Source organism: Podarcis muralis, chromosome 2 (genome assembly GCF_964188315.1).
Source record: "Podarcis muralis chromosome 2, rPodMur119.hap1.1, whole genome shotgun sequence".
In the NCBI taxonomy this organism is placed as follows: domain Eukaryota; kingdom Metazoa; phylum Chordata; class Lepidosauria; order Squamata; family Lacertidae; genus Podarcis; species Podarcis muralis.
The window spans coordinates 38,700,328-38,725,834 of NC_135656.1; the positions used below are offsets into that span (position 1 = coordinate 38,700,328).

At 39.9% G+C, this 25,507-nt stretch overlaps 1 protein-coding gene and 1 pseudogene across 6 annotated transcripts in view; both read left to right on the forward strand.

Annotated features, from left to right (window-relative positions):
- The window catches only part of TBCD (tubulin folding cofactor D), a 125,450-nt gene that overhangs the window by 3,877 nt on the left and 96,066 nt on the right, over nucleotides 1-25,507 (forward strand). For 5 of the 6 annotated variants that reach the window (XM_077924294.1, XM_077924292.1, XM_077924291.1 and 2 more), the window contains exons 3-11: nucleotides 1,136-1,186; nucleotides 2,307-2,404; nucleotides 4,106-4,207; nucleotides 7,098-7,244; nucleotides 8,246-8,301; nucleotides 9,999-10,131; nucleotides 20,825-20,870; nucleotides 23,230-23,362; nucleotides 25,053-25,201. In XM_077924294.1, the coding sequence (XP_077780420.1) occupies nucleotides 1,136-1,186; nucleotides 2,307-2,404; nucleotides 4,106-4,207; nucleotides 7,098-7,244; nucleotides 8,246-8,301; nucleotides 9,999-10,131; nucleotides 20,825-20,870; nucleotides 23,230-23,362; nucleotides 25,053-25,201 (915 nt within the window). Of the gene's footprint in view, nucleotides 1-1,133; nucleotides 1,187-2,306; nucleotides 2,405-4,105; nucleotides 4,208-7,097; nucleotides 7,245-8,245; nucleotides 8,302-9,998; nucleotides 10,132-20,824; nucleotides 20,871-23,229; nucleotides 23,363-25,052; nucleotides 25,202-25,507 lie in introns of all 6 variants that reach the window. The other variant, XM_077924293.1, reaches the window with a different exon arrangement.
- LOC114593087 (U2 spliceosomal RNA) lies at nucleotides 19,782-19,952 on the forward strand (annotated as a pseudogene).

Genomic DNA, 25,507 nt, shown 5'->3' on the forward strand with positions numbered 1-25,507 from the left:
TGGTTTAAGAACGGTTTTGGTTTAAGAACAGACTTCCGGAACGGATTATGTTCGTAAACCGAGGTACCATAGTATTATTTTAACTTTTTGATGTTTGCCAAACTGGGCTCCTTTAGACAAGAGGGCAGGGATAGAAATGCAATAATAAATGTTGACAAAAACTAATTTTGTCTAATATAAAGATGGAACATATATGGAGAAAATATAAAATGCCATATAGTGAGTCAGACTATTGATCCATCTAGCTTAATGTTGTCTTCACTGACAAGCAATAGCTTTCCATGGTTTCAGGGAGAGAGTTTCTCTCAGCCCTACCTGGAGATGCAGGTGATTGAACTTGGGACCTTAAGCATGCCCTGAGCCAAAGACGAATGATAGGAACAGTAGGCTTTGCCAACTGAGTGTGAAATAAGAGAGTAGAAGTAATAATAATAATAATAATAATAATAATAATAATAATAATAATAATAATAATAATTTATTATTTATACCCCGCCCATCTGGCTGGGCTTCCCCAGCCACTCTGGGCGGCTTCCAACAAAATATTAAAATATAGTAGTCCATCAAACATTAAAAGCTTCCCTAAACAGGGCTGCCTTCAGATGTCTTCTAAAAGTCTGGTAGTTGTTCTTTTTGACATCTGGTGGGAGGGTGTTCCACAGGGCGGGTGCCACTACCGAGAAGGCCCTCCCTAGTATAGACTGATAGACTGCTTGAAGTATAGACTAATGAGCCAATGAGAGGAGCATTTGCTCTGGGGACATAGCACTGGCTAATTTATGAGAGTGACTCCAGACCCCTCTTGGAACAAAATTATTTCTTAGTAGTTGGGAAGCTTATGGAGAGGAATAAAGGGTGGAATGGTCTAGTATGCTCTGTCCTACCAGTTCCCCTGGTAAGAGACTTTTTAGAGATTCACAAGAGGACATACGGTAAATCATTTGATTTAATTATATATTTCCACTTGCCTTTTTAAAAAGCAAATGGTACTCCTTTGCTGCTCAGGATAACTATTGACATGCTCTTTTTTAAAGAAACTGTAGTTTCAGGCTAGGAATGTTTATGCTGTTTCCTTTTAAAACAACATTTTCAGATTGATTTCAGATTTTCCACTGGATATGCTTTTATCTTTCAGTTATATTGAACAATTATCAGGAACAGCCTCACCTTTTGGATCCACATCTAGGTAAGTTTTGTTGTGCTGTTTTTAAAGATTTTGATAGAATCTTAGAATACTGGTCAGCATGGACATCAGGTGAAGCAGCTTTGCTTTAAGTATGGGGAGGGGCAGATTCTCTTTGGTGAAAGTGTGTTGGATTTCACCGCACTTCCCCTAGCAGCTTTATCATATTTAATCTAGCAGGGTTCCCTAAAAAGTGAGAAGCAGACTGGGGTAGTTTTGTGTTATTTCCCAACTCACAGGTTTCTGTCCTGGAAAACGAGAGTTCATCTTGGGGGAGCTTCTGTAAAGATGCATATCTCCTGGGCAATTGAAAGCAGCCTACAGTTCTCTGGGGTGACCTCCTTATTTCTCAGGAAGTGCACCTGCAAAGTAAGAAATAGTGCGTTACTCTCTTCTAGGCCTCTTCTGTCTTGCATTTCTTACCTTGCAGGTGCCTCTCCTGGGTTATACAATAGTTAGTCAAAATGGTTTAAGCGTGTAAGGTGCTGCAGTTGTTCTTATCTTGCTGACACATGAACTTTGAAATGAAGGAACTGCTGTCAGGTAAGGCATATAGTAATAGTGAAATATACTATACTACTGCATTGCTAATATATACTTAGTATATAGTGCTGTACTAAGAACTTAGTATATTTAAACTGAAATGAGACAACAGAATATAGCAATACCATGTTTGCCTTTAATAGGAGCTGTAGTAATTTATTTCTGTCCTCTGGCCTTATAAAACCTAACCATTACATTTTGCAGAATAGTTCTGCTGTATTTCATTAGACTGAAGGGTAGCTTAAATGTATTTATCTTGATTTAAAGGAGGCTGCATTATGATAACTTTGCAAAAGGGAGACAAAGTTCCAGTGAATGATTCAGCAGTCTGAGCCAATGACTTCAGATCAAGTCTCTGGCAATTCTAGTGCCTTAGTCCATTTGACATAGATGAGCCAGGACTAAGGGGGGGGGGGGACCCTTGGCAGCTCCTCAATTATAATGTGTATGTCACTCATTTTCTCACAAATATGTTCCTGAAGTAGTCTTCTGACATTGCTTTTTTCAGACGTGTGTAAAAATAATGAAACAAATTTGCAGACTAATGTCTTTTCTACCGTTTTGACTGTTTTTCCTCTAGAGTCAATGTTGAATTCACTTCTGCTTATTATCCAGGATGAAGCATCTCCCTGTTCTTTAGTTCATCTGACCTTTCAATTTCTTTACATCATTTCAAAGGTAACATGTTAGAAATGGGATTCTCCACCCCAAGGGATATGTTTCAGTAAGCTCTAGAAATATTTGGTATTTAATCTGGGTTTGTTAATAATTTGGGTTCCACTTTCACAGTTTATTATCGGGAAGTTGGTACTTCATGTTTTCTGAACAAATGTTGGTAATAAGAATATTGTTTACAAGCTTGTTGCTTGAAATACTACATACGCATAAATTACTCTAATTATGGGTTATTCTCCAGTTTTTTGCCTTGTGTATTAGACTGTGAAATACAGAAAGACGAACTTGTGACTGTTGGCACAGGGAAGTGCAAACAGGAAAAGAAAAGAAAAGAGACAATGAACAATGGCATGGACATTGGTTGCCATAGTCCTAAAATGGTTCCCTATTCTTTTATGAAAGCAGTTGCTATAAATTCTCAGCACAGCATGACTGATTTGTTGGAGTAAAAGGGACGCAGGTGGCGCTGTGGGTAAAAGCCTCAGCACCTAGGGCTTGCCGATCGAAATGTCGGCGGTTCGAATCCCTGCGGCGGGGTGCGCTCCTGTCGTTCGGTCCCAGCGCCTGCCAACCTAGCAGTTCGAAAGCACCTTCGGGTGCAAGTAGATAAATAGGGACCGCTTACTAGCGGGAAGGTAAACGGTGTTCCGTGTGCTGCGCTGGCTTGCCAGAGCAGCGATGTCACACTCGCCACGTGACCCGGAAGTGTCTGCGGACAGCACTGGCTCCCGGCCTATAGAGTGAGATGAGCGCACAACCCTAGAGTCTGGCAAGACTGGCCCGTACGGGCAGGGGTACCTTTACCTTTACCTTTTAGCTTAAGTGGCCAAAGAGATCCCAGTATCTACCAGCTACTGATTGAGGGGCATATAAATGGCAGGCATGAGAGACAGAAGAACTAGAAACAGAACATGCTTAATTTATTATTATTATTATTATTATTAATAAATAGAGCGGCTGTACTAGAAGCTGAATGGCTATGATCCAGACAGCATACCATGTGTTGTCTACACATCTCATCAAGCCCTCTCAGTTTCCACAAGTGCTCATAAATTACTCTTTATATGCCTCTGAGTATACAAAAAATGTTTTGTGATTTGATGCAAGATCTCTTTTTATGGGGAATGTCACTAGTGTGGGTTTCTGTTTTCCAGAATGGTTTGCTGCCAAGTCTCATTGCCACAGATGCTATTCCTCTGCACTCTTCCTGTATCTGTGGGGCCTGATGGCATCAATTTTGGGGGTAGATTTTGCCAGGGGGGGACGGGGGACAGACCATTTCCCTTCTCTTTCGTCTTCCTTGATGTTATCTCAGCATTCTCTTATTTTGTTTTCATTGTTACAGAGGTGGTAAGTCTTTGACTTGCACCACTTCGGATGCAGGTGCCAGCTTGCACAGACAACTAGTATGTTAAGAAGAACCATTATAGTCTTGCCTTCTCCATGATATGATAATTTTCTGTAGGAATGTTTCTTCATGGAAGAGTATCCGATTGTGTGAATCCCTATGCGCAGCCCGAAATAGTGTTGTCTAGACACAAGTTGACCACCTCAGTGAAAACTAGGCCTAGTATGCCATAAATTAAACCTGGTACCTCAGGGGTTATTTTTTTTGGGGGGGGGGGGGAATACTGCATAACCTCATTTTTATAGTACCATAACTGGAAATGAATTATTGACTTGAGAAATGTTTTTTCTTGCTAGGTACGAGGGTATAAAACATTCCTTCGCATGTTTCCTCATGAAGTAGTTGATGTACAACCTGTCTTGGATATGCTGGAATCTCAGAATCCTAAAGACCATGAGGTGAGTTCATGTTTGCCCCTGCTTGTGTTGCTCACCAACCCCACCTCTAATTCTGCCTGCATCTCTCCCAGCAACCCCCCTCTCCCCACCACCACAACTCATTAGACCAGGAATGGGAAAGATTTTTCTCCCCACCTCATAGGCTAACTTTGAATTACACGAGATAATTAGGATGTCTCATGTAATTCAAAAGGGACACGGGTGGCGCTGTGGGTTAAAGCCTCAGCGCCTAGGACTTGCCGATCAAAAGGTCGGCGGTTTGAATCCCCGCGGCGGGGTTCGCTCCTGTCGCTCGGTCCCAGCGCCTGTCAACCTAGCAGTTCGAAAGCACTCCCAGGTGCAAGTAGATAAATAGGGGGCGCTTACTAGCGGGAAGGTAAACGGCGTTTCGTGTGCTGCGCTGGCTTGCCAGATGCAGCTTGTCACTCTGGCCACGTGACCCAGAAGTGTCTGCGGACAGCGCTGGCCCCTGGCCTATAGAGTGAGATGGGCGCACAACCCCAGAGTCTGTCAAGACTGGCCCCTATGGGCAGGGGTACCTTTACCTTTACCTTTATGTAATTCAAAGTTAGCCTAAACCGCCTTAGAACAAGAGACAAAAGGGGAAAACATGTTAAAATGGGAGCACGATTTGGGATATGAGATAGATCTGGAAAGATGGAAAACTTTTTGGGAGGAAAACATAAATTTTACTGCGTGTGATTTATTAAGGGAGAATTTCAGAAAAAATCACCACAGATTGTACCTAACCCCTGACAGATTGTCAAAAATAAATAAAAGGAACAACGACAAATGTTGGAAATGTAACAGAATAAAAGGTACGTTATACCACATGTGGTGGACTTGCCCAAAGATTAAAACCTTTTGGGACATGATCCATGACAAAATAAAAAAATTGATAAGGACATCACACACAAAAAAGGCAGAGGCATATTTATTAGGAATTCTAGATAAAGATATCCCAAAAGATAAAACTAACTTATTTCTATACGCGACAACAGCGGCAAGAATTTTGATTGCTAGCTATTGGAAAGAAGACAGCATCCCAACAAAAAGAGAATGGTTGGGGAAACTTTGCGAGTACCTGGAATTAGGAAAACTGAAGGATATAATAAGGAGAAAATCCAAAACTATGGTTATGAAGCAATGGGAGTTCTTAAATGATTATTTACAAAACCAGGGCTCAACTACAAAAATCTGGTTGTGTTTAGAATAATCTTGTGCGTAATATAAAAAATACAAAGTGAGACATTAAGGAAATCCAAAGGGAAAATATGAAGAACAGAGGTTCTGATGAATGGATTATTAAAAACGCATGAGATAAATGGTGGAAGTCTTTTTTTTAAAAACTACTTTATTTAAGGTAGATAGGGACAAGATGAAATTATACAATTGAATATAAATATAGATGGGAAATGGCTATGTATTGTGAGTACTTACCTACTTTTAAAAATTTTCACTTATGATCTTTTTCTTTTACTTCTTTATTCTTTCTTTCTTTTTTCTGATATCTTATCTTTCATTTCACTGCTTTATTGTGAGTAGCATTTTATAGCGGTATAAATAACTAAATATGAAAAGAGATGAAATATTCTATAATTTTTTCCCCTTGGTTAGAGGTATTTTCTTTTTCTTTTGTATTTTCTTTTGTTGTGAATATGTATGTTTTCTAATTTGTACTTAATAAAAATATTAATAAAATTTATTTTTTTAAAAAAAGAGATAATTAGGATGTTACATGACTGACAAGCGGGTTGTCCCGCTCACCTGCCCAAATCACCACATCAGAGGCTGAAAGGGGCAGTGTGAGAAGGGTTGCACAAGGCAGGCTTTTCAACTTTTTGTGATCCTTCTCCTCCTTTCCACTTCCCCCACTGATGTCGGGCATGCAGAGGACTGCCATTTCACCCACCCCTCACCAAAACCTCTGTATGTAAATGAAAGAGACAGATAGGGGAATGCTATTAAAATATACAGTGCTTGTATCAAATGCTAATCCTACTCGGGGGAGAACAACTGAAAGTAATAAACCTGACTTACTTAGATCCATGCATTTCAGTGGGTCTACTCTGAGTTGGACTAGCACATTGCCAGTTTCATGTAGAACATGTGCAAATATGATTGCATGTGTGCTGGATGGGGCCATAGCTTAGTAGTGGAGCTCATACATTGTATTCAGAAGCTCCTAGGTTCAGCTCCTAGCGTTTTCAGGTAAGGCTTGGAAGGAATCCCATCTGAAACCTTGGGTGAATTGCTGCCAGTCCATGTGGTTTACACTGAATGGGAGGAGGGGGGTCTGTTTTGCTAAAAGACAGCTTTGTATGTTCACAGGTGTGCTTTCACTCACACTGTTCTGAAACACTGCTGTCATATCTGCATGCTTTATATACCCTTTTAGCAAGAATTGTTGCTTGCCTTGTATTCTAAAGAGGCAATTGCATTCTCACTTATTTTTGAAGGTCCAGGGAACTGCACTTTGAAAATTTCAAGCTGTTATCTTGATAAAAAGATATGGGAATGAGCAAACTACTTCTGGAGTGTTCCATCTATGAGCTTTTTCAGAATAATGAAATTCCTACCTTATGTTTGCACATGTCTTCAGGAGCCATGATTTCTTTGGCAGGGTTCACGAAGCTGGGGCTTAGCCTTGTGTGTGAATAAAGTATTCTATCTGAACCTTGTTCCATTTAAATCTGTGTAACTGTCCTTCCATATTCAATTAAAACTAAATCTTGGAGGTCCTATTTCATTCCTATTTTTTGTAATAGTGGTCTACATTTTGCATATGGAGATGGTTTTCACAAGTGTGTGCTGCAAGCTTTCTGGGGGCACAAACTATTTTTAAAAACAACTTTTATGATAAATATATATTTTTTCTGTGTTTCATTAGACCTGGGAGACACGCTACATGCTCTTGTTGTGGTTGTCTGTAACATGCCTGATCCCGTTCGATTTGGCACGGCTGGATGGAAACATCTCTTCCCAAGAAGGATGCCCTCGAGTGCCAACAATGGATCGCATTCTCAAAGTGGCAAAAGCAAGTATTTCTGGATCTGTTCAGCAATCTGTAGAAAGCAGAATGTCTTTTGTCATATTAATAAGCCTTTACAGTTGTTCGGGGTTGTTCTGGGGTACTAGCTTTAGTCTTGGACTTGGATGTGGGAAACCTCATTTGAAGGTTTATATTTGCCATGATGTTGGATGTTGTTTGGGAAGTCACTGTTTCTTAATTTGAGTATCTCATCTGTCAAATGGTAAAACAGTAACTTATATTATTATTTATTTATTACATTTCTACAGTGCCCTTCAACTGAGGATCACAGGGCAGTTTAGAATATAAAAACACAAAAATACATAACATATCATTTAGAAATAAATTAAACAGCGCAGGAGCTAGGATACAACCTTGCTTAACTTCCTTTGTAGCTGGTACGGATCCTGTGAGCTGCCCATTTGTAGAGAAGTGCACCTTCAACACAGTGCTTTTATATAGACGTTTAATCAAGAACAATAATCTTTTATCTGTACTCAGAGAGTTTAACTTATCAGAGCATAACATATAAAAAGATATTTTAGACAAAACAAGATAGTTGCTGTAAAATACTTTGCAAAAACCCCCAATATAAAGATATGAATTCCTCATAATGTGTTTATATTAAGAAAATGTGTAGTTGGAATCTTGTTCATCTGTAAAATTGAATTCTTGTGAATTTATTCTCCATTATCTTCCCTGGAATTAACACCAAGATCACTCTGCTTGTGCTTTAAATATACCAATATTTAATTTTCACTTTGAATAAGATGAAATGGATGGTGTTTACAAAAGCACTTCCAACAGCCCTATACTGCACTTTGAAGTCCCAACAATTTGCACTTCAGTAACTCTCTGTATGAAGTCCATACTTGGATGCCCCTTCTGTAGTTTGTCCCTGTTCTGACTTGCATAGATACTTAGGTGAAGTGTTTGCATACAAACATTGTGCACATTTGGTTTTAATGTTGCAAACTCCTCTAACTCAATTTTGTTTTTGTTTTTAGTCCTATTTGATTGTAAGTGACAAAGCTCGAGATGCAGCTGCAGTTTTGGTCTCAAAGTAAGTCACTTAAGCTGATATTGACAGAAAATGTACTGTCTCATTACTGTTGGTGTATGTACAAGAATATCCTCACTGCCTCATGGGAGGACTCCTGTTCAGGGTGCCAGCTAGCCATGCTCTCACCCCACGACACATAAGATGTAATAAGCTCAAGCAGTTCAGTTGAAGTTAGCTTCCCACCAAACTTTCCATTTCTCTTTTTCAATGGACACTCAACGCTCATTGGTTCCTTGAAACCACTGAGCTGTTCACACTGGGCCGTGTGTGTGTGTCCTTTTTGTGTTATTTTGAAAAGAACGTTTTGTTCAGCTGAGCATCACTTGAACCTGCTAATACTTTCCTCTTGTTTCTTATGGCTGGAACCAAAACAAGGCCGCTATCAGCACTCAGCCACCTAAATTTGCAGTTTGTGGGGAACAAAATTACACATCTAAATTGAAGCCTCTTAGCATCCTGGGTCATTGAGAATTGCCTTCTTCTTTTCCCTGTCTGGAATAGATAGTTGCAATATTTCTGCCATAGGTGCTGACTTTAAGGAACCAATCTCTTTTTCACAGTATAATCTTATGAAGTGATGCAACAATTTATAAGTGAAATGAGGGTTTCCTTATGTTAATGGTGTGCAAGCATATCCAGATATCTTCCACTACTTTTAAATGCTGCCCCAACATTTGTACAAAACCTCCCATTGAATTCAGTGATGAGATCCCCCTCCCTCCCTTCCCAGCACTGATTTGTCAAATGGACTTGTGAAATCTATGGTAAAAACTAAAAAGTTATCCTTCTGGCAACGTCTAGAGCCTATCACACTTTTTTTATGCTGGTTTTATGGTGGCAAAATTGTTTGAAAGTTAAGAATTAACAATATTATCATTGGCTCTGTTGTAAGAATGTGGTTATGGAATATCGCCTGTAGCAAAAGGCTCTTCAGGCGGCACAGAAAATGCATTGTACTGTATTATGAAACTGGCCTCAGAGCATTGGAGTAAAGTACATGTAGATTTCTAGTGACATCTAGTGGGAGTTCTAAGCAAACTGAAAACATTTTATTTTGGATTGGTCAATGGTACATAGTGACAGATGAAGCTTTTGACAGCAGTGCATGTTGGTATATATCTTTGTTGTTTGTTTGTTTGTTTTTTAAAAAATATCGCTATAAAGCACTTGTCATTCCAGTTCTGGTTTTGGTAAAAAAGAAGTGGGAACATATACCTTTCTTGATAAGATTGGTGGAAACTAATACTGTGGTTTTCTGCTAATATTAGCATGGAAGAAGAATAGACGTTGTCTTCTGCTCCTAGGATTGTTCTGCTACCTTTCTGGTTATTTGCAGTTTTCCTTAGTGACTAAGTATTCACTCTATCTTGATTTGCTTCCAGCTTTTCAGATAGCAGTAAGGCAAAACACACATAATATTATTCCCTTTATCTAAATAAAGTGTCCCACTCTAATTTTAAGACAATTTGGCTGTTAACTGTGACAGTATAAATTTTTGGGTTATGAGCTTCTTTAGAAAAAGACAGGGTTATATTGCTGACAGTTGGAATGTTCCCATCCAAAATATGTTGGAAAGCATCCATTGGCTAGTTGCCTTTAGGAACAAAAAAACCAGTTTGTCTAACAGGAAAAATGAGTTACCGACTGAACTGCTGTGAATAGGTAACTTGCAATGTTTCTTTTTTTCCCTGCAACAGGTTTATTACCCGCCCTGATGTCAAACAAAAAAGAATGGCAGACTTCCTGGACTGGACCCTTTCAATGTTATCTAAATCCTCCTTTCAGACTATGGAGGGAACTATTGTAATGGATGGCATGCTTCAAGCCCTGGTAAACAATGCTATTTCTTTCAAAGATAATCTGAAATATTTTTCCTCTAAATGCTCTTGTTGGCAGAAACCCAGTAGATGGCATTCAATTACCTTCCCATCCCTTAAGCTTTGGAAACATTTATCATTATTTAAGAACAGTATGTGGTTGCCAGATACAATATGGAACAAAAATTCTCTGCTATTTATAGTTGCATAGCAGAGAGTGATACAGATACAGGTTTTTTCATCTTGACAACACTGTGGCAGGAGAAGTTGCAGCTGCGAAAGCTATGTAAGTATTAAATATACAGAAAACCTGTTTTCCAGTATTATATGCACCATCCCCAGAAGAAGACTTGCATGTTGCCAGTCATACCATTAATGCATTGTGCAACTAAAGGACACATAATTTGCCACTGACAATGGATTGATAACATTAGTTTTAATTGAGCATATTTGCGGCTTTATTTATTACCAATTTGGTTGTGACTGAATGAATTTGATAATTGCAAATCAACTAAGATAAACATTCTGGATTGTATCCAGTGTAGTACTGGTAACATTCTGCATGGTAGGTCACACAATATTTTGCTCAACAAATTTCCACTTTCCCTCCTTCCCTCATTCACTCCACTCATGCACTCAACTTTGGCACTTCTGTTCTGATTTGTTAAACTACATAGGTTCCCTTGACATCTAAATCAGGAAGCTGCATTTAATTGTTGCTTGTAAATCAGCATCTTAAACCAGGATCTAATCTGGGTTGTGTTATAACTGGGCCAACGTTAGGCTTGTCAAATTTTATGTGCAGGCTATGTTCCTTACACACCCATTCTGTATGTGGGCAAGCTGGCCTAACTGCCCATTGCTCTTTGCTGCAATGAACTCAACAGTACAAGGGATTAAAAGGAAGGGTGGGTGAAAAATTCTTCCTCTGCTCCACTAACCTCTGGTTCATCACTAAAACCATTGCCCTCAAATGCTTTGCTTTTCTGCATAGTATGAATGCCAAGCATTTACTTTTATTGAGGAAAGTAAATGGTTGTATTCACAGGCACTACTTAAGCAGTTCTCCCCCCCACCACAAATATTAGCCCATATTGTAGTCCATTAAATTTCCCCCCAGTAGCATTAATAGTAAACAGTAAAGTTTATATCCAACTCATTTATATTCATAGTAAGCTCATTGAAATCAGTAGACTTATATTATTTGGGTCCATTGATTTCAGTGGATCTAATTTTGTATGGCTTGGTTGGATATAGCCCCAAAACCAAGCTGGCTTCTATATGGATAGCATTTTGCCTTCATCTGTAAATACTTGTCCAGTTTGGTTGAACTATAGTGTAACACTAGTGGAGTTTCACAAGCATTTTGCTATTAGTATTAGAAAAAGCTTTTATATGCAGTTCTTTCCCTTTCCCTTTCTTACCCTATCAGATTCCTGTTTTGCAAGTTTTAAGGATTAAATGCCACATTCATCCACTTAACAAAGGCTGATCATTGCTGCTGGTGCATGATGAAACATGTAGGACACAAAATGTGCATCATAATTCCTTTGTTCCGTGTGGTTTTATTTCTCCTGTTATTAGTGTCTGTTAAACGAAACAGGTGAAAACTTAACAAGTTGAATCGAAACTGGAATGATTTATAATTTTCTTGAAACCAGGAACCTTAAGCCTGTCTGTCTATGTATGGGTTTTGCTTCCTCTTAAGGAGCGGCATACATATTGAACAACTTCATTGATTAGGTTGCCCTTTTGGTTATGTCTCTCTGCTGTTGATAGATTGACTGCTTGCAGCATAATCCTATGCATGTCTATCCAGAAGTAAGTCTCATTAAGTTCAATGGGATTTACTTCCAGTTTAGTGTATATGATTGTAGCCACACATCCAGGGGGCCAATATTAGTTGCCCAATATATTCAGTGGCTCTTCTCCTTTTACAATGAAAGGTAAAGTTACAGGTGACAGGCAAATGGTATTATGGAGTCGGCGAGTATTAAAGAAAAGGAAATGAACAACAATTAGTGTTATGAATGTTGAATGGTATTTATATAAATATATTACATTTCATCTATTTGCTCACATTGTATCTGCATAGTTGTAGAATTTGCATTGATTACACATTTCAGTCTCCTTGCTTAGCAGGTTTTTTTAAAAAAATAGATGTCCCTCCCTAAAATAATAAAGCCTGCCCAAGTAGGATAACATTCAAGTTCTTCCACTTTTGACATGCCCCAATAGGATAGGATACTAGCCCAATTACATCTGGGAAGAGTATAGAAAGCAGACACTGCCTACACAGAACACTCCAATCTTGGCCTATCTAGACAGACAGTAGAAAACAGGACTGGAGCAAGGATAGAGATAATATGCAAGATCTGATGCAGAAATAGCTGGAACCCTCCTTCCCTACCTTAAACACAAAACACTTTCCATTAACCCATCCATGAAATTCCATGGGCACTTTGCTAGTGGTAGTATTTGAAAAAAGTCGTGTGTGTTTCCTTTTAGAGTTCAGGCTTCTTAAAGCATTACATATGGTGTCTACACAAACCTTGTAAGAGATGTAGCTGGTAGTGTGAAGGAAGATGGGGAACTGAGGCTGAGAAGGCAAGGCTTGAGGGAGTGTGGCGTGCCTAAGATAATCTTGGTCCAGGTTCAACATCTCCAGCTAAAGATGACTCAAAATATCAGGTCTGAGGAAAAAAGTTTGTATGGTATCTTGAAAACAGTAGACAGTACTTGGTTTAATGTATCAATGGACTACAGTGGTACCTCTGGATGCGAACGGGATCCGTTCCGCGCATGCGCGTGACGTCATTTTGAGCGCATGCGCGAGTGGCGAAACCCGGAAGTAACACACTCCTTTACTTCTGGGTCGCCGCAGAACGCAACCTGAAAATATTCATCCCGAAGCTACTTAAACCCGAGGTATGACTGTACCAGTAGTCTGTCTCTGTGTAAGGTAAGATTTGGTTTGGGGGTGCCATTTACAGCAGTTATTTCACATTAATGAATACAACTCCCTGAAACCTTTGACGTATATTGAAGATTATGAAGCGACATAACTTGCTGAAATGACATAACAAAATGGAAGAGGGCTTCATTTCTGGATTTAGCCATGTAAAAATAGGTGATAAACAGCTACATCCTCGTGACTTCATCAGAGCAGATTCAGTGGCCAAGTTATCTTGGCAATCTTTATATCAAAGTGGTTCAGCTTTTGTGGAAAGATGCAGACTCTTAGAGCTTGTTCAGTTGCTATTTCTTATGCAAAGGTGGATATGAATCTTGGGTTTGTGAGCTGCACCCCTGACACTTCACAACGCACGGAAGGTAGTGGCTGTATTTAAATGAATGCTACATCTTTCCCCTCAAACCTTATGATATAGAAGCCACTAGAAAAGCAGTTTCTACCTCAGGGAATCAGGGTCATACATTTAAATAAGCATAGCACTGTACAGATGAAGTATTCTAACTAAAATGCAGCAGTAGCTGCTGAACATATGCTCCAGCTGCTGAGAAAGTGGGGATTGTCCTTGCATTGCTAAGACACACACTCAGTTTCACCACGTGTTGAAGTTTGACAGGGAGGGGTAGAGTGGGGAGAGAAGTAGCATCTGAACAGTTCCTGAGCTTTGAAATGTTTCTTCCTGAATCGGTCTGAGCAAACAGGAATGCTGCTGTTTAATTTGTAATTTAATGCATAGTGGTTAACACTGACATAGTTCTTGTTGAAACATGCATTGCACATTGCACAACTTGATTCCACTTATGGGCTTGTTTTTCTGCACCTGTTGATAGCGCACCTGTTGTGAAATGATGGATTGCCAACAGGTAGCACTACTTGATTTCTTTCAGATACACTTTTGAAATAAGGCATGTCTGTATTGAATGTAAAACGCAGCATTGGCTGCTGAATGTACTCTCCTGTTGACAGACAATATTTGCATTATGTGCCTTTGTCGACTGTGTGTTCTGTCAGCCTGTGCTGGTTGCCAGCATGACACTGACGGAGGCTAGGAAAAGTGTAGCATGAGGACCTATGTGATACTTTTCTGGTTTGGGAAACCTTAGTTAACCTTAGTTAAAGGTTTGATGACCAAACGAGATAAGACTTTTAAAAATGCAAATTGCATGGAGGGGGGGTCATTAGTACACTAATGGGAGATGTTCTCTCAGTAACACTAGCTCAGAAAAGGGGTTTTGCTCAGGATTGCAGCAGGCAAAGGAAAGGTTAAATTCCCTCTGCATGTCTTTGATCCCATTGGTTTTTAGCCTCCCCTCCCATTTATTAATTTGCTTTGATCTGCACATTAGATGCAGTGATGCCTTTAAACATAAGGTGTAGCTTGGTCCTGAGGCTCTGGTATCTGTGCATGTTGACTTATGGATACGTTTGAAATAGTTTGTGGCAAAGCTCCTGCAACTGGTCTATAACTACGAGAAGCTTCTACTGAATAACTTTACAATATAAACGCTCTGTGTTGGCAGGCTTGCTTCTAAACCTGCCCCTGTGTAACCAGCAACTTTTTTTGTTAGCCCTGCAGGGCGTAGCACACCAAGTTCTTGCGTGACAGCGATGTCCTCATCTTGAAGTAGCCTGGGGCATAGAAACTTATTAAGTTGTGCTTAATTTCTTTTCATAAGAGATACAGTACACAAATGTGAGTAATGACTTTAAAATAAAGTATCCTAGGCAGCAAGTTAGTGAAAAGAAGTACCTTAAGAACTATTTTTATTTGTGTCTTAAGAAAAGGGCATTTCTCTGAGAATTGTCCCTACTCTTAAGCATTGTTTGGTAAATACTGCTGTGCTGTGGTAGACTGTGCCCCAGGTTAGAGATAGCCCTGCTATGCAGTTCTTTAGTCCCAGGGGCACAAAAAACAGAAGTGTAGCTATGAGGGTTGCCCATATACCTATGTTTGATGTCTCTAATTGTGAAGAGCCTTTAACCTAGATTTTTAGACACATTGATGTGGAGGTTTGCTGCCTGCCTTTAGCTGACATTCCTCTTAGATGGGTGGAGGGTGGGTTCTAAGCTGATTCCCTTCTTTGTCCCTTCCCTTTATTCTTGGAACAAAGTGACAAGGACTGCATTATCCTGCCCCCACCCTCACTCACCACAAGACCATTTTGGAGGTTCAATTCCACTTTGGTTTTAATCCTACTTACAGCTTTCCAGTTTGGGCTTAAATTAAGTTCATTCAAAAATTTATGTGAATTGCTAAGTCCCTGATTTGTATGCTCATTTAAATTGGGTACAAAGAAAGTTGTTTTATTCCATGTTGTACCATTGATCTAACCATCTCTGTATGATCTACTCTGACTGGCAATATCTTCAGGGTTTCATCAAGGTTTTCCCCTCCAGCCCTACTTGGAGAATCTGAGGATGAAGTCTGGGGCATTTTGTGCTATACAGCTGTTCTGTGGTTCCTCCCCTAAATTGTGTCAAGCAACTATTAATTATAGAACAATGTTATCGATCCTGTGAACAGAAGAAAGTTCACAGAAGGGGCCTTGTAGTCCCTTCCTCTCCCCTGTGTTCCCTTAAAGAGGGAAGTGAGGGAGTGGGAAGCTGGTCAGAACTGGATGAAGGTTGCTTGTAGCAGCGGGGTTCTGCTTGCACAAAGTACTTGCCTAAGTATGGTCACTTTCCCCCTTTCCTAGCAACATCATGGCCCATCCCATGCTCTTCATGGGGGTCCCCCAGTCCTTTGGACAAATTTTTCAGGTGGTGCAGGGGGCTACAGAGTGAAGGAGGGAATGGGAAGTTCCCTTCATGTAAGAAAACCAAAGCTGAGAGCCTCCGGATTCAATAGTAGTCAGCCTAAGTGCATTGGCAGGTGCATGCCTCCTGTGGCTTATATGAAACTTGTCCTAATTTGGGTATAGGCTCCTCCTTGACCCAGGTGATTTCCTCTTGAAATCATTCCTCAACTGTTAAACTTGCATATCTCCTGCAATTTTAGTAATGTGTGGTGGGCAAATGGGACTAGAGACAGTGAATTGCTTGTCTGACCTGTGAGGGGTGCTGAAGAGCAATTGACTGTGCTCTCGTCAATCTTCCCTTAAGGTTGGGCACAGCCCATTGCTCATAGTTTACTGGAGCCAGAGGGTAACTGCAAATTCCCATCTGTTTGGCAGCAAGATGTACCTGCTGCCAAGCAGTCATGCCAGTCTTAAATAGTGATGATTTGTATAGCTTGGGGAAGATTTCCCAGAGGTAATGCTGATTCTTACATCTTACAAAGGCAAAACCAAAGTGGGTTATGCAGACAATTAGGAGGTGTGTCAGGTTTTACCCTGATTACTAAGAAACTAGTTCTTGTTTGTACCTTGCACCATGTTATTTCAAAAGCAACAAAACCAGATCTGACACTTCTGTCGCTAGGATACGCCAATGGTTTTCTTTAATTTGTAGGTGGTGTAATTATTTAAAAGGGAGAGAGCTGCATTCCTCTCAGCAGGCTGGTTAGTTTGGCACATGTTATGTGCCCCCATTAATATGGAAGGAACGTGGTGTAACTTTGGAATGCCCAAGGCATATAATAGACACCTTCCCCTGCTTTTAACATAATGTGCTGTGGCCTTTTAAAGTTCCTGAAGACAAGACAAAGCAAACATATTATTGGCTTCCTAATTAGAAATAGGTTTCTTCAGCTGAGACCTTTGCACACCTTTTGTTGCTTCAGGAGAGAGTCAATATGAAAGCGCCACCTCTCTCTCATCTATGCTATAAAATGAGTTCCAAGCCTTGTTGAACTCTGTGGAATGTAGTTTGAATGCACCTGGATAGGGTCGTACAAGCAAATAAACTAGGTATATCCCCATGCTATGGTTTTCCACCCTGACTATTTTTGCCCATCTCTGCTTTACAGTGGTACCTCGAGTTAAGAACTTAATTCGTTCTGGAGGTCCGTTCTTAACCTGAAACTGTTCTTAACCTGAGGTACCACTTTAGCTAATGGGGGCCTCCCGCTGCTGCCGTGTGATTTCTGTTCTCATCCGGAAGCAAAGTTCTTAACCCAAGGTACTATTTCTGGGTTAGCGGAGTCTGTAACCTGAAGTATCTGTAACCTGAGGTACCATTGTGTTGTCATTATTCACCCAAACTCTAAAACACATCTATATTGTAACTAAGTATAGAACTCCTGTAGTTATTGTCAAAGATAACCAACTATTTTGTGTATGTGCTTTAGGAACTTTATTGGGTTTTTCTTTATAACAACTCTATGAATTTGAGAAGTACTACTCCCATGTTACAGGTGGAGGTAGGGGAGAGAGTGAGTCACCTAGCCAGTAAAAGTTTCCTCCAGAGAAGCCACGGCTCTAAAAAGACAAGGGAGTCCTAAAACATTTGGGAAGAAATTAAAATCAAATGAAATGCCTTCTCAAAAGGATATTATTATTTTTTTATGCTTCTGCAAAATACTATTGCAGAGAGCAAAGTAGGCTGCCTTAGCAGGGAACCTAGGCTTGGTCACAGAAAAGATCCTCTCCCGTGTCTGTTCCAAGTGCAGATCAGATGTTAGGGGGACATATTCTTTAGCCTTAACTGATGATCTCAATGAGAGAGTAAGCCTGCAATGCGAAAAGTCTATTCTGATAAACTATTCTACACTGGGCTCATGTTAAGTTGATACTTCAGCATGTGATTCATAGCCCTATAGTTGATTCACTTCGTGTTGGGAATGAAAGGACACGTTGGGAGGTCCTAGGGGACTTTAGTTCTGGCCTTGAGTCCTGCGTACATATTGCCATCTTAACTGACGGAATGTGGAACTAATTCCAACTGGTGATTAGAATCATAGAATGGTAGAGCTGGAAGGGACAATGAGGGTCATCTAGTCCAATCCCCTTGAATGCTGTCACCCAATGTGGGGCTCGAAGCCACGGCTCTGAGATTGAGAGTCTCATGGTCTACTGAGTGAGCTATCCCAGACTTAAGAAGAGTCCTGACAATGACTTGCAGCCAGCCAAGGCCTTATGATTATGTACACTGACAAACCAAAAGGTATTCTGAATCATGTCTATGATAGCATATTTTATGCAGTCAAGCCTATTGGTTTAACCTCTTTTCATGGATTTATGTCACAGGTGAAAATCCCTATATAGTCTGGTGATTGCTCAACAATGTTTATGATGTGAACATCTCTCTAAAAGCTCCGTCAAGATCTTGAGTTAGCGCTCCGAAAGATTTAAGTAATATTACATATATTACAGGCTCCTGATTTTAGGGGGGGGGACCCTTCTTTCTGGCACAAATATAGCTGGCATTTTTAACATTGTTAGCAGGGAAGTGTCAAGGTCTGTTGAAAGTCCTCTGCTACTAGCATCCTTTTTATTTAAAAGCCTTAAACTGATCCTAATCCTCAAGGTGTTTTCTGTACGTTGCAATGTAGTGTTCATTAATGCTACTTTTAAGATCATGAAATGCTGTTCATTAAAACCTAAAACAAAGCAGGTGCATAGCCTCGGGGAGTTTTTGTTGCATATGCACTGTAGTTGAAATTACTTAAGTCTGTAAATAGTTGTTCCATAGGAGGAAATACTTCTAGGGTTGGGCTATGTTCCTTTAATTTTAACTCCTGGCCATATTTATCTGGAAGGCTTCCTTCCTACTGAAGTGACAAAACATAGGCTAAAATAAAGTACCCAGTCTGGAGTCTCTGAACGTTTAAATGAATGGGTAAAAATGAATAACTCATAGGGATATTCTTTGGGTTGCTTTAGTCATTGCTCTTTTAGTTTAAGAAACTTCTGGCACGATCCAGCCCACACTTTCATAATTAAATACAACACTATCATTCAGACTGCAACACTGACTTGCACAGTTTCCCTTGTGAAATGCTTTCTCCTCAGCTCCAATAGAGCTTGTTTTTGTGTCCTATTGAGCCATACCCATGGTGACTTGTATGATTCGATGGTGGGTGCTACTGCTAGGGGGGGAAAGTGTGGTGTTCACTTGCAGTAGTATAAAATTTCAGGATATCCATACATATAAGTGTCTCTTGTTCCATGTACATAAAGGTAAAGGTAAAGGTACCCCTGCCCGTACGGGCCAGTCGTGTCCGACTCTAGGGTTGCGTGCTCATCTCACTCTAGAGGCCATGAGCCGGCGCTGTCCGAAGACACTTCCGGGTCACGTGGCCAGCGTGATGAAGCTGCAGCTGGCAAGCCAGCACCAGCGCAGCACATGGAAACGCTGTTTACCTTCCCGCTATAAAGTGGTCCCTATTTATCTACTTGCACTTAAGAGTGCTTTCAAACTGCTAGGTGGGCAGGAGCTGGGACTGAACGACGGGAGCTCACCCCGCCGCAGGGATTCGAACCACCGACCATACGATCGGCAAGTCCTAGGCACTGAGGTTTTACCCAAAGCGCCACCCGCGTCCATGTACATATTTACATATAATAACTTAGGGAAGGAGAAAAGTTCTTTCTTTCTTTCGATATACATTCTAAGGCTAGTTTAGATTGCATTGCAAATGACTGTATCCTCAGTGCATTTGGTTAAACAAACTAAACCTGCTACCAGTCCAAAATCCCAGATAGCAGCCATGATTATTATTTTGTTTCTCGGTTAATTCATGTTGTGCAAGAGCACTGGGAGTAGCCAGAAATGTGCAGTTTGGGTGGACATTGGCTAGTGTGTGTCATAGCATCGCTTCTCGGCCTTTTGGCTAAGATCAAGTGTAGTATCTGTGTGTCATAGCTTCACAGTCTTGAGGCTTACATTTGATGACAGGTTTACTGACTAAAACAGGTGAAGATTGCGAAATTGCTTAAATCATAACAATGTATAACAATATATTGTAGACTCAGATTGCATCTGGCCCCTGAGCAGTAGAGAATAAAACCCAAGCGAGAGCCATCAAAATGTTAAGATTCTGCTTCTCATATTTTCTTTGCTATCTTAAACATTTTGGTCATGTCTAGTTTTTTCTTCTCTTATGGTGATTCCCATTTTGGCATCCTAGAGCTGTCAACATTTGTTGCCTGTATGTTGGACTCCAAATGAGCATATTTTTGTATTGCTCCCTCCATCCGTTTCTTATGTGGTGAAGATGCATCATAGAGGTTTGCAAAGCCATGAGGGCTTTTAAGTCCTACAGAACTAGCAGGGTGGTAGAGCTCTCTGCCAAAGTAGAGAGTGGGTAAATATGAGACTAAACCAGTTTAGACAGTTTCCTTTTGGCTAGGCTGTATGATTACGCATCCAGAAATTGCTAAGGCAAGAACGGAGAAGATAGAAAGTCTTTCAGCATAGAAGTTCTTATCTGTAGCAAACTAAGCTGCTTAGGTTATAGGATTACTTTACATCTTGCATTTCCCCAAATTTAGGATATGTTTTGAAAATGCAACAAGGTCCCATAGGAACAGGGATTTATCTGAAGCAAGACAGATCAAAAGCCTGGATTTGGAGACATGCTAAGCCAAACCATGGTTTGGCCATTGGAAATGTGAGAGGACCAGGACCAGGGGAGGAGTGAAGTGGCTACATTTTCATCTCTGGAAACACACGTTTGTGCTAATACATGGTTTTGCTTGATGTTCCGTGCAAACCAGACTATATTCTACTTACAGCTTCTGTATCAAGCCTGAAAAATTGATTCTTTAGAAAACAAACAAAAAACCCTGTCTTTTAGGATCGTCTCCTCCTGTTCCATCATTTTAGTAACACATTTTTTTCTTTCACTTTCCAGGCACAACTTTTTAAACACGGCAAAAGGGAAGACTGTTTGCCGTATGGTAAGAAACTTCGTAATATTATAAATATCTTAATTCCCGTTACGAGAATGACAATGATCATAAGGCAGCCAAAGTTACTTGTTTATTTTATTCATTTATTCGAAGATCGCAGGGCGGCTTGCAACATAAAAATACAAAATAAGAACACAAAATACATAATAAAACAAAAACATTGTTAAGTCCTGTTGGTTTCACAGCGAGAGTTTTGAAGCATCTGCTTGGATTCTGAGAACTGTGAACTGGAAAGAAAGTTAGCCCCCGGGTCCCCAAAAGCTTTGGTGGAGGTTGTGGGCCCCTGTTGAACAACATGGGATGGAGTGTGGGGTGCTGTTGGGAAGAAAAAAATCTCCCAGAAGTGGATAGAGGCAACATGTTCGGGCAAGTTTTGTCCAATATGAGGCTTCTATGTCCCATCCTATGCTGTTCTAGGGGGCCTTTTGTTGGGAGGAGTGTGGAAGAAGGGAAGTCAATTTCTGTTGGCTTCTGTTGATGGTTTTCCAATCCAAGTCAATGAACTTAAGTGCTACCCTTTGGTGGAAATGTGCCCAACTTTTTACACTTTTATAGTGGATTTGGGCATGACTTACAATACCTAAATTGCTTTATTTTTCTGTACATATTAGTCCATCTCTTACATTGATTCCTACAAAAACATATGTATGTGAGTATGATAGTTGCTGAAAGAGTGCCTCTGTTGACCAGTGACATTTTATCACTGCTCAGTAACAAAATTGACACTTGTAGCCATAAGCATCAATGTATTTATATGGACAGAGGAAAATAGTGGCTGAATTCAGATGATCGTATCGCAGCTTAATAAACTGACATAAAAATGAGCCCTTTTTGCACAAGCTGACAAACAAACCAGTAAAGCTTTCATAAATTTTAGTTTTCCATTTTGTCTGAATTAGAAAGCTGTCATTAACAGCTTCAAAGCAAGCTAGGATATGCAGCCATCTTCATATCTGAACGAGATCCACAGCACCTTTTAAAATCGGCATATTTACTATGTATTCTGGAAGAATGCTAACTGAATTACAGAGCTATGCAGGTTTTCTGGTTCTTCTATTAATATGGTAGCCTTAGGGACATTCTTTAACATAGTTAAGCATTGCTTCAGGTGACAAATATAACCAGCCTTTCCCCCCTCTTCCTTTGGCTATTAGTAGTATCATCTTCGCCTCAAGTATATTTTCATTCTCTTATATTTAGGAAGGATTCTAGAGAGATAGTAAAGAAAGTACTTTTTTTCTATTCACATTGTAACAAAATCCACAACACACCCAGTATGTATCTCTGGTAATAATAAAATATATTTTTAAAATCCATCTAACTAGAGATAGGCAAAAATATATTTACGTTTATTCAAAAGCCCTCTCAAGGTGGTCCACATTCAGTATCATACAAACAATAACAAAAACAAAAAAATATAAAATAAGGTTTTAAACCAGGCATAGGCAAACGTGGCCCTCCAGATGTTTTGGGACTACAACTCCCACCATCCCTGACCACTGATCCTGTTAGCTAGAATGATGGGAGTTGTAGTCCCAAAACATCTGGAGGGCCACGTTTGCCTATGCCTGTTTCAAACTAAAACAGTAGCATAAAACTGGAAATAATTATCCTGAGGGAAAGTTATAACAATGGGTGAAATCCAGTGCCCACCGGTGGAATGGGCATCTACTTGTGAAATGCAACTTGCCCTTCCTCTCCTCTTCCCTACATTCCTGTGCACCCACAAATCTGTTTTGGAAGGTTGCTATGTCTTCTGGAACAGATTGGGGGGGTGCATGCGCGCGCAGCAAGTAGAGAGGAAAGGCAGGTGCCGTTGTATGAGTGGCAAGATTTTGGAGATCACCCAGTATGTTTAAGGATTATAAAAAGGGAAGATATTGTTTAATGAGAACAACTCAAATACTTCTCAACATTATTTCCCTTCAGAATTAATCACTCATTTAGAAAAAGGGAGGGAAAGGTTAGTTAAGCCTTCTACAAAATGTATGGATTTGCTCCTCTGAAACCACAAGTTGCTTAAAGTTTATAGCTAAATGTTTTCCTTCAAAATATTTTTTTATTTTTATTTATTTATTTATTTATTATATATTTTTTTTATTAATCTTTCAGCATGATCCTAACTGGGGCCAATAGAGTTTATACCACACATGCATGCTCACTGAGTTGTGACAAGTATGCTGAAAGCTGTAAATATCATAACTAACGCTTTCTAAAGGAATATAGATAAACGTCCTGCTAGACTTGGAGTTAGAACTTCCCAGAACCTTGTGTCTATCATGGATTAAAGTAATATGAAAAAATAAAAGTATGTCACATTTATTCACAAGACGTTTCTTCACTGCAGCTTCTACAGTGCTTGACTGCCTTGATAACTGCAAGCTCTCTGAAAGTAACCAAACACTCCTTCGCAAGCTGGGAGTGAAACTTGTTCAGCGACTTGGCCTGACATTTCTTAAGCCAAAGGTGGCAAAGTGGAGGTTTGTTCTTTTCAGACTCATGTTTTTACTTGCCTCTTCCTTTTATTGGACTAAGGTGAACTATAAAACTATCTTTCATTGTTAGGGGCGGATGAGTAATAGATCACCACATGTTCATTTGGTGATCAGAAGTTATGTTTTAAATATACATGGGTATTCCAGAGATAGAAGCAACTGCTTCCCTTTATTACGTTATATTTGTATTTTTTTGTATTACATTATCAGTTCAGTATTTTGCATATTTTGTTCTGGATTTAAATAACCTTTCCATGAATAAATTCAGGTCCACTAAAATCCAAGGCGATATGGTGTTCCTGCCCCCCACCTTCAAAAGCAAAACAAAATAAAGTTAGGAATTAGATGTGTGCAGTGTAATCCAACCAGTTTACAGAATTTCCAGTCTTATTCACACTTTGCTTGCATTAAAAAAGTCACAATCTCATGGAAATTTATATTCTCAGCCAATTAATGCTTTCTTCATTTTGCTTATTACTTGGGGGGGGGGGGCTCCCTCCCCTTTTATATCTCTTTTCATTAATGTGTTACTATTTTTAGCTTTTTCTGTTGTGTTAGCTGGAAACAGACATAGGAAAAAGCTTCAAATGAAGTCCAGGCTGTCTATTTCCTTTTGTCAAAACTGACTAGCAACAGTTTCCAGAGTTTCAGGTGGGAATGTTTACTAGCCCTACGAGGACATACTGGGGATTGATATTGAGACACCTGTACATGCAAAGCATTTGCTTGGCAGCCCAGCTACAGTCCTACCAGTCCAACAAAGCATGTTGTACCTTGTCCTGGTATCACTGTTGATGATACAGTCCATTTTTTATCCTTAGTGGAGCTGGACATTTTACCTTTAAGAGTTACCTTAAGAAAAGTGTTTATTGTTGCAGATTGCGATCTTTTTACTGCAAAACCCAGATCCTAGTTTGGCATCTTAAATGCATTTTGTGTTGCTGTAATTTGCTGTTGCTTTTAATTTTTCAAAATTTAAACATAAGGTTTTCTTCAAACACTTGAGTTGAAGAGCTTTATTTTCTATGGCTGGATCTAAAGAAGTGCACTAGTTCTGTATGCCTAGAGGTAGTAACATTCGAACTTTTCTCACCCATCTGTTGCCACGTGTGAAACCCTTTTGAAACTCCCATTTGAAGGGGCGAATATCAAAAATTCCATGGGGCACACCCTAGATGTTGAGTATGCCTAAAGTATATATTTTGGGGTCTGAGAGATTCTCACAGTCTTAATAAACAAAATGAGTACTTATCTCATGAGGACACAAAAGGGATTAAAAAAAAAAGTTATGGTTTAGATATTGCTTGTACGAATCCCCTGATATTTATGCCATTAGGCATATGAGCAGTCATTGCTTGAATTAATGTGCTGTATTCCTTTGGAAATAAACAGATGAGTGTTTTTGTTATTAAAAGTGTTTCATTATTTTAATAAGTGATGCAACAGTAAGCAAGCAGCAACTGACCGCAGGCAACTTCCCTGAGGAACATTGAAGAAGCCTTAAGTTGTGGCTGCTAGGTGCTATTCCCTACAGAAGAGAAATGCATTTGAAAGTTAATATCTTACATTTTTGAAGTACACTACATTGATGTTTTTGAAGGGGATACATATAATGTATGAGAAAACTCTTTGACCTTTTTGGAATATAATAACTATTCCAAGTTTCTCTTTCTAGGTATCAACGGGGTTTCCGATCTTTAGCTGCAAATTTGCAGTTTTCTGAAAGTAGTCCTGCTGCACAGGAAGCAATAAATGCAACGGCTGTCAAGGAAGAGGAGGAGGAAGAGGAATATGACATCCCAGGAGAGGTTGAAAATGTTATAGGTGTGTTTGATGAAAATGGGAAGCAGTGTAAGGTCTGATACCATAGCCAGTGTGAACATAGGGTTGTATCCCATTAGTGGAAGGACTTCTGGCTATATAGCAGGCCTTTCTTTTTTTCTCCCTGCAACCCCCCCCCCCCCATCTAATCTGGGGGAAACCTGCAGAACAGATTTGGGTAAGGTGGGGGCACACAGGGAGAGAAGAGGGAGAGGAAATCACTTTGTGCAGGCTTATCTCTTCAGATGGGATGGCTTCACTAAATACAGCTGTGGTTTCTTTGTTTGCTTCTAAGGATCTCCTTCCTCC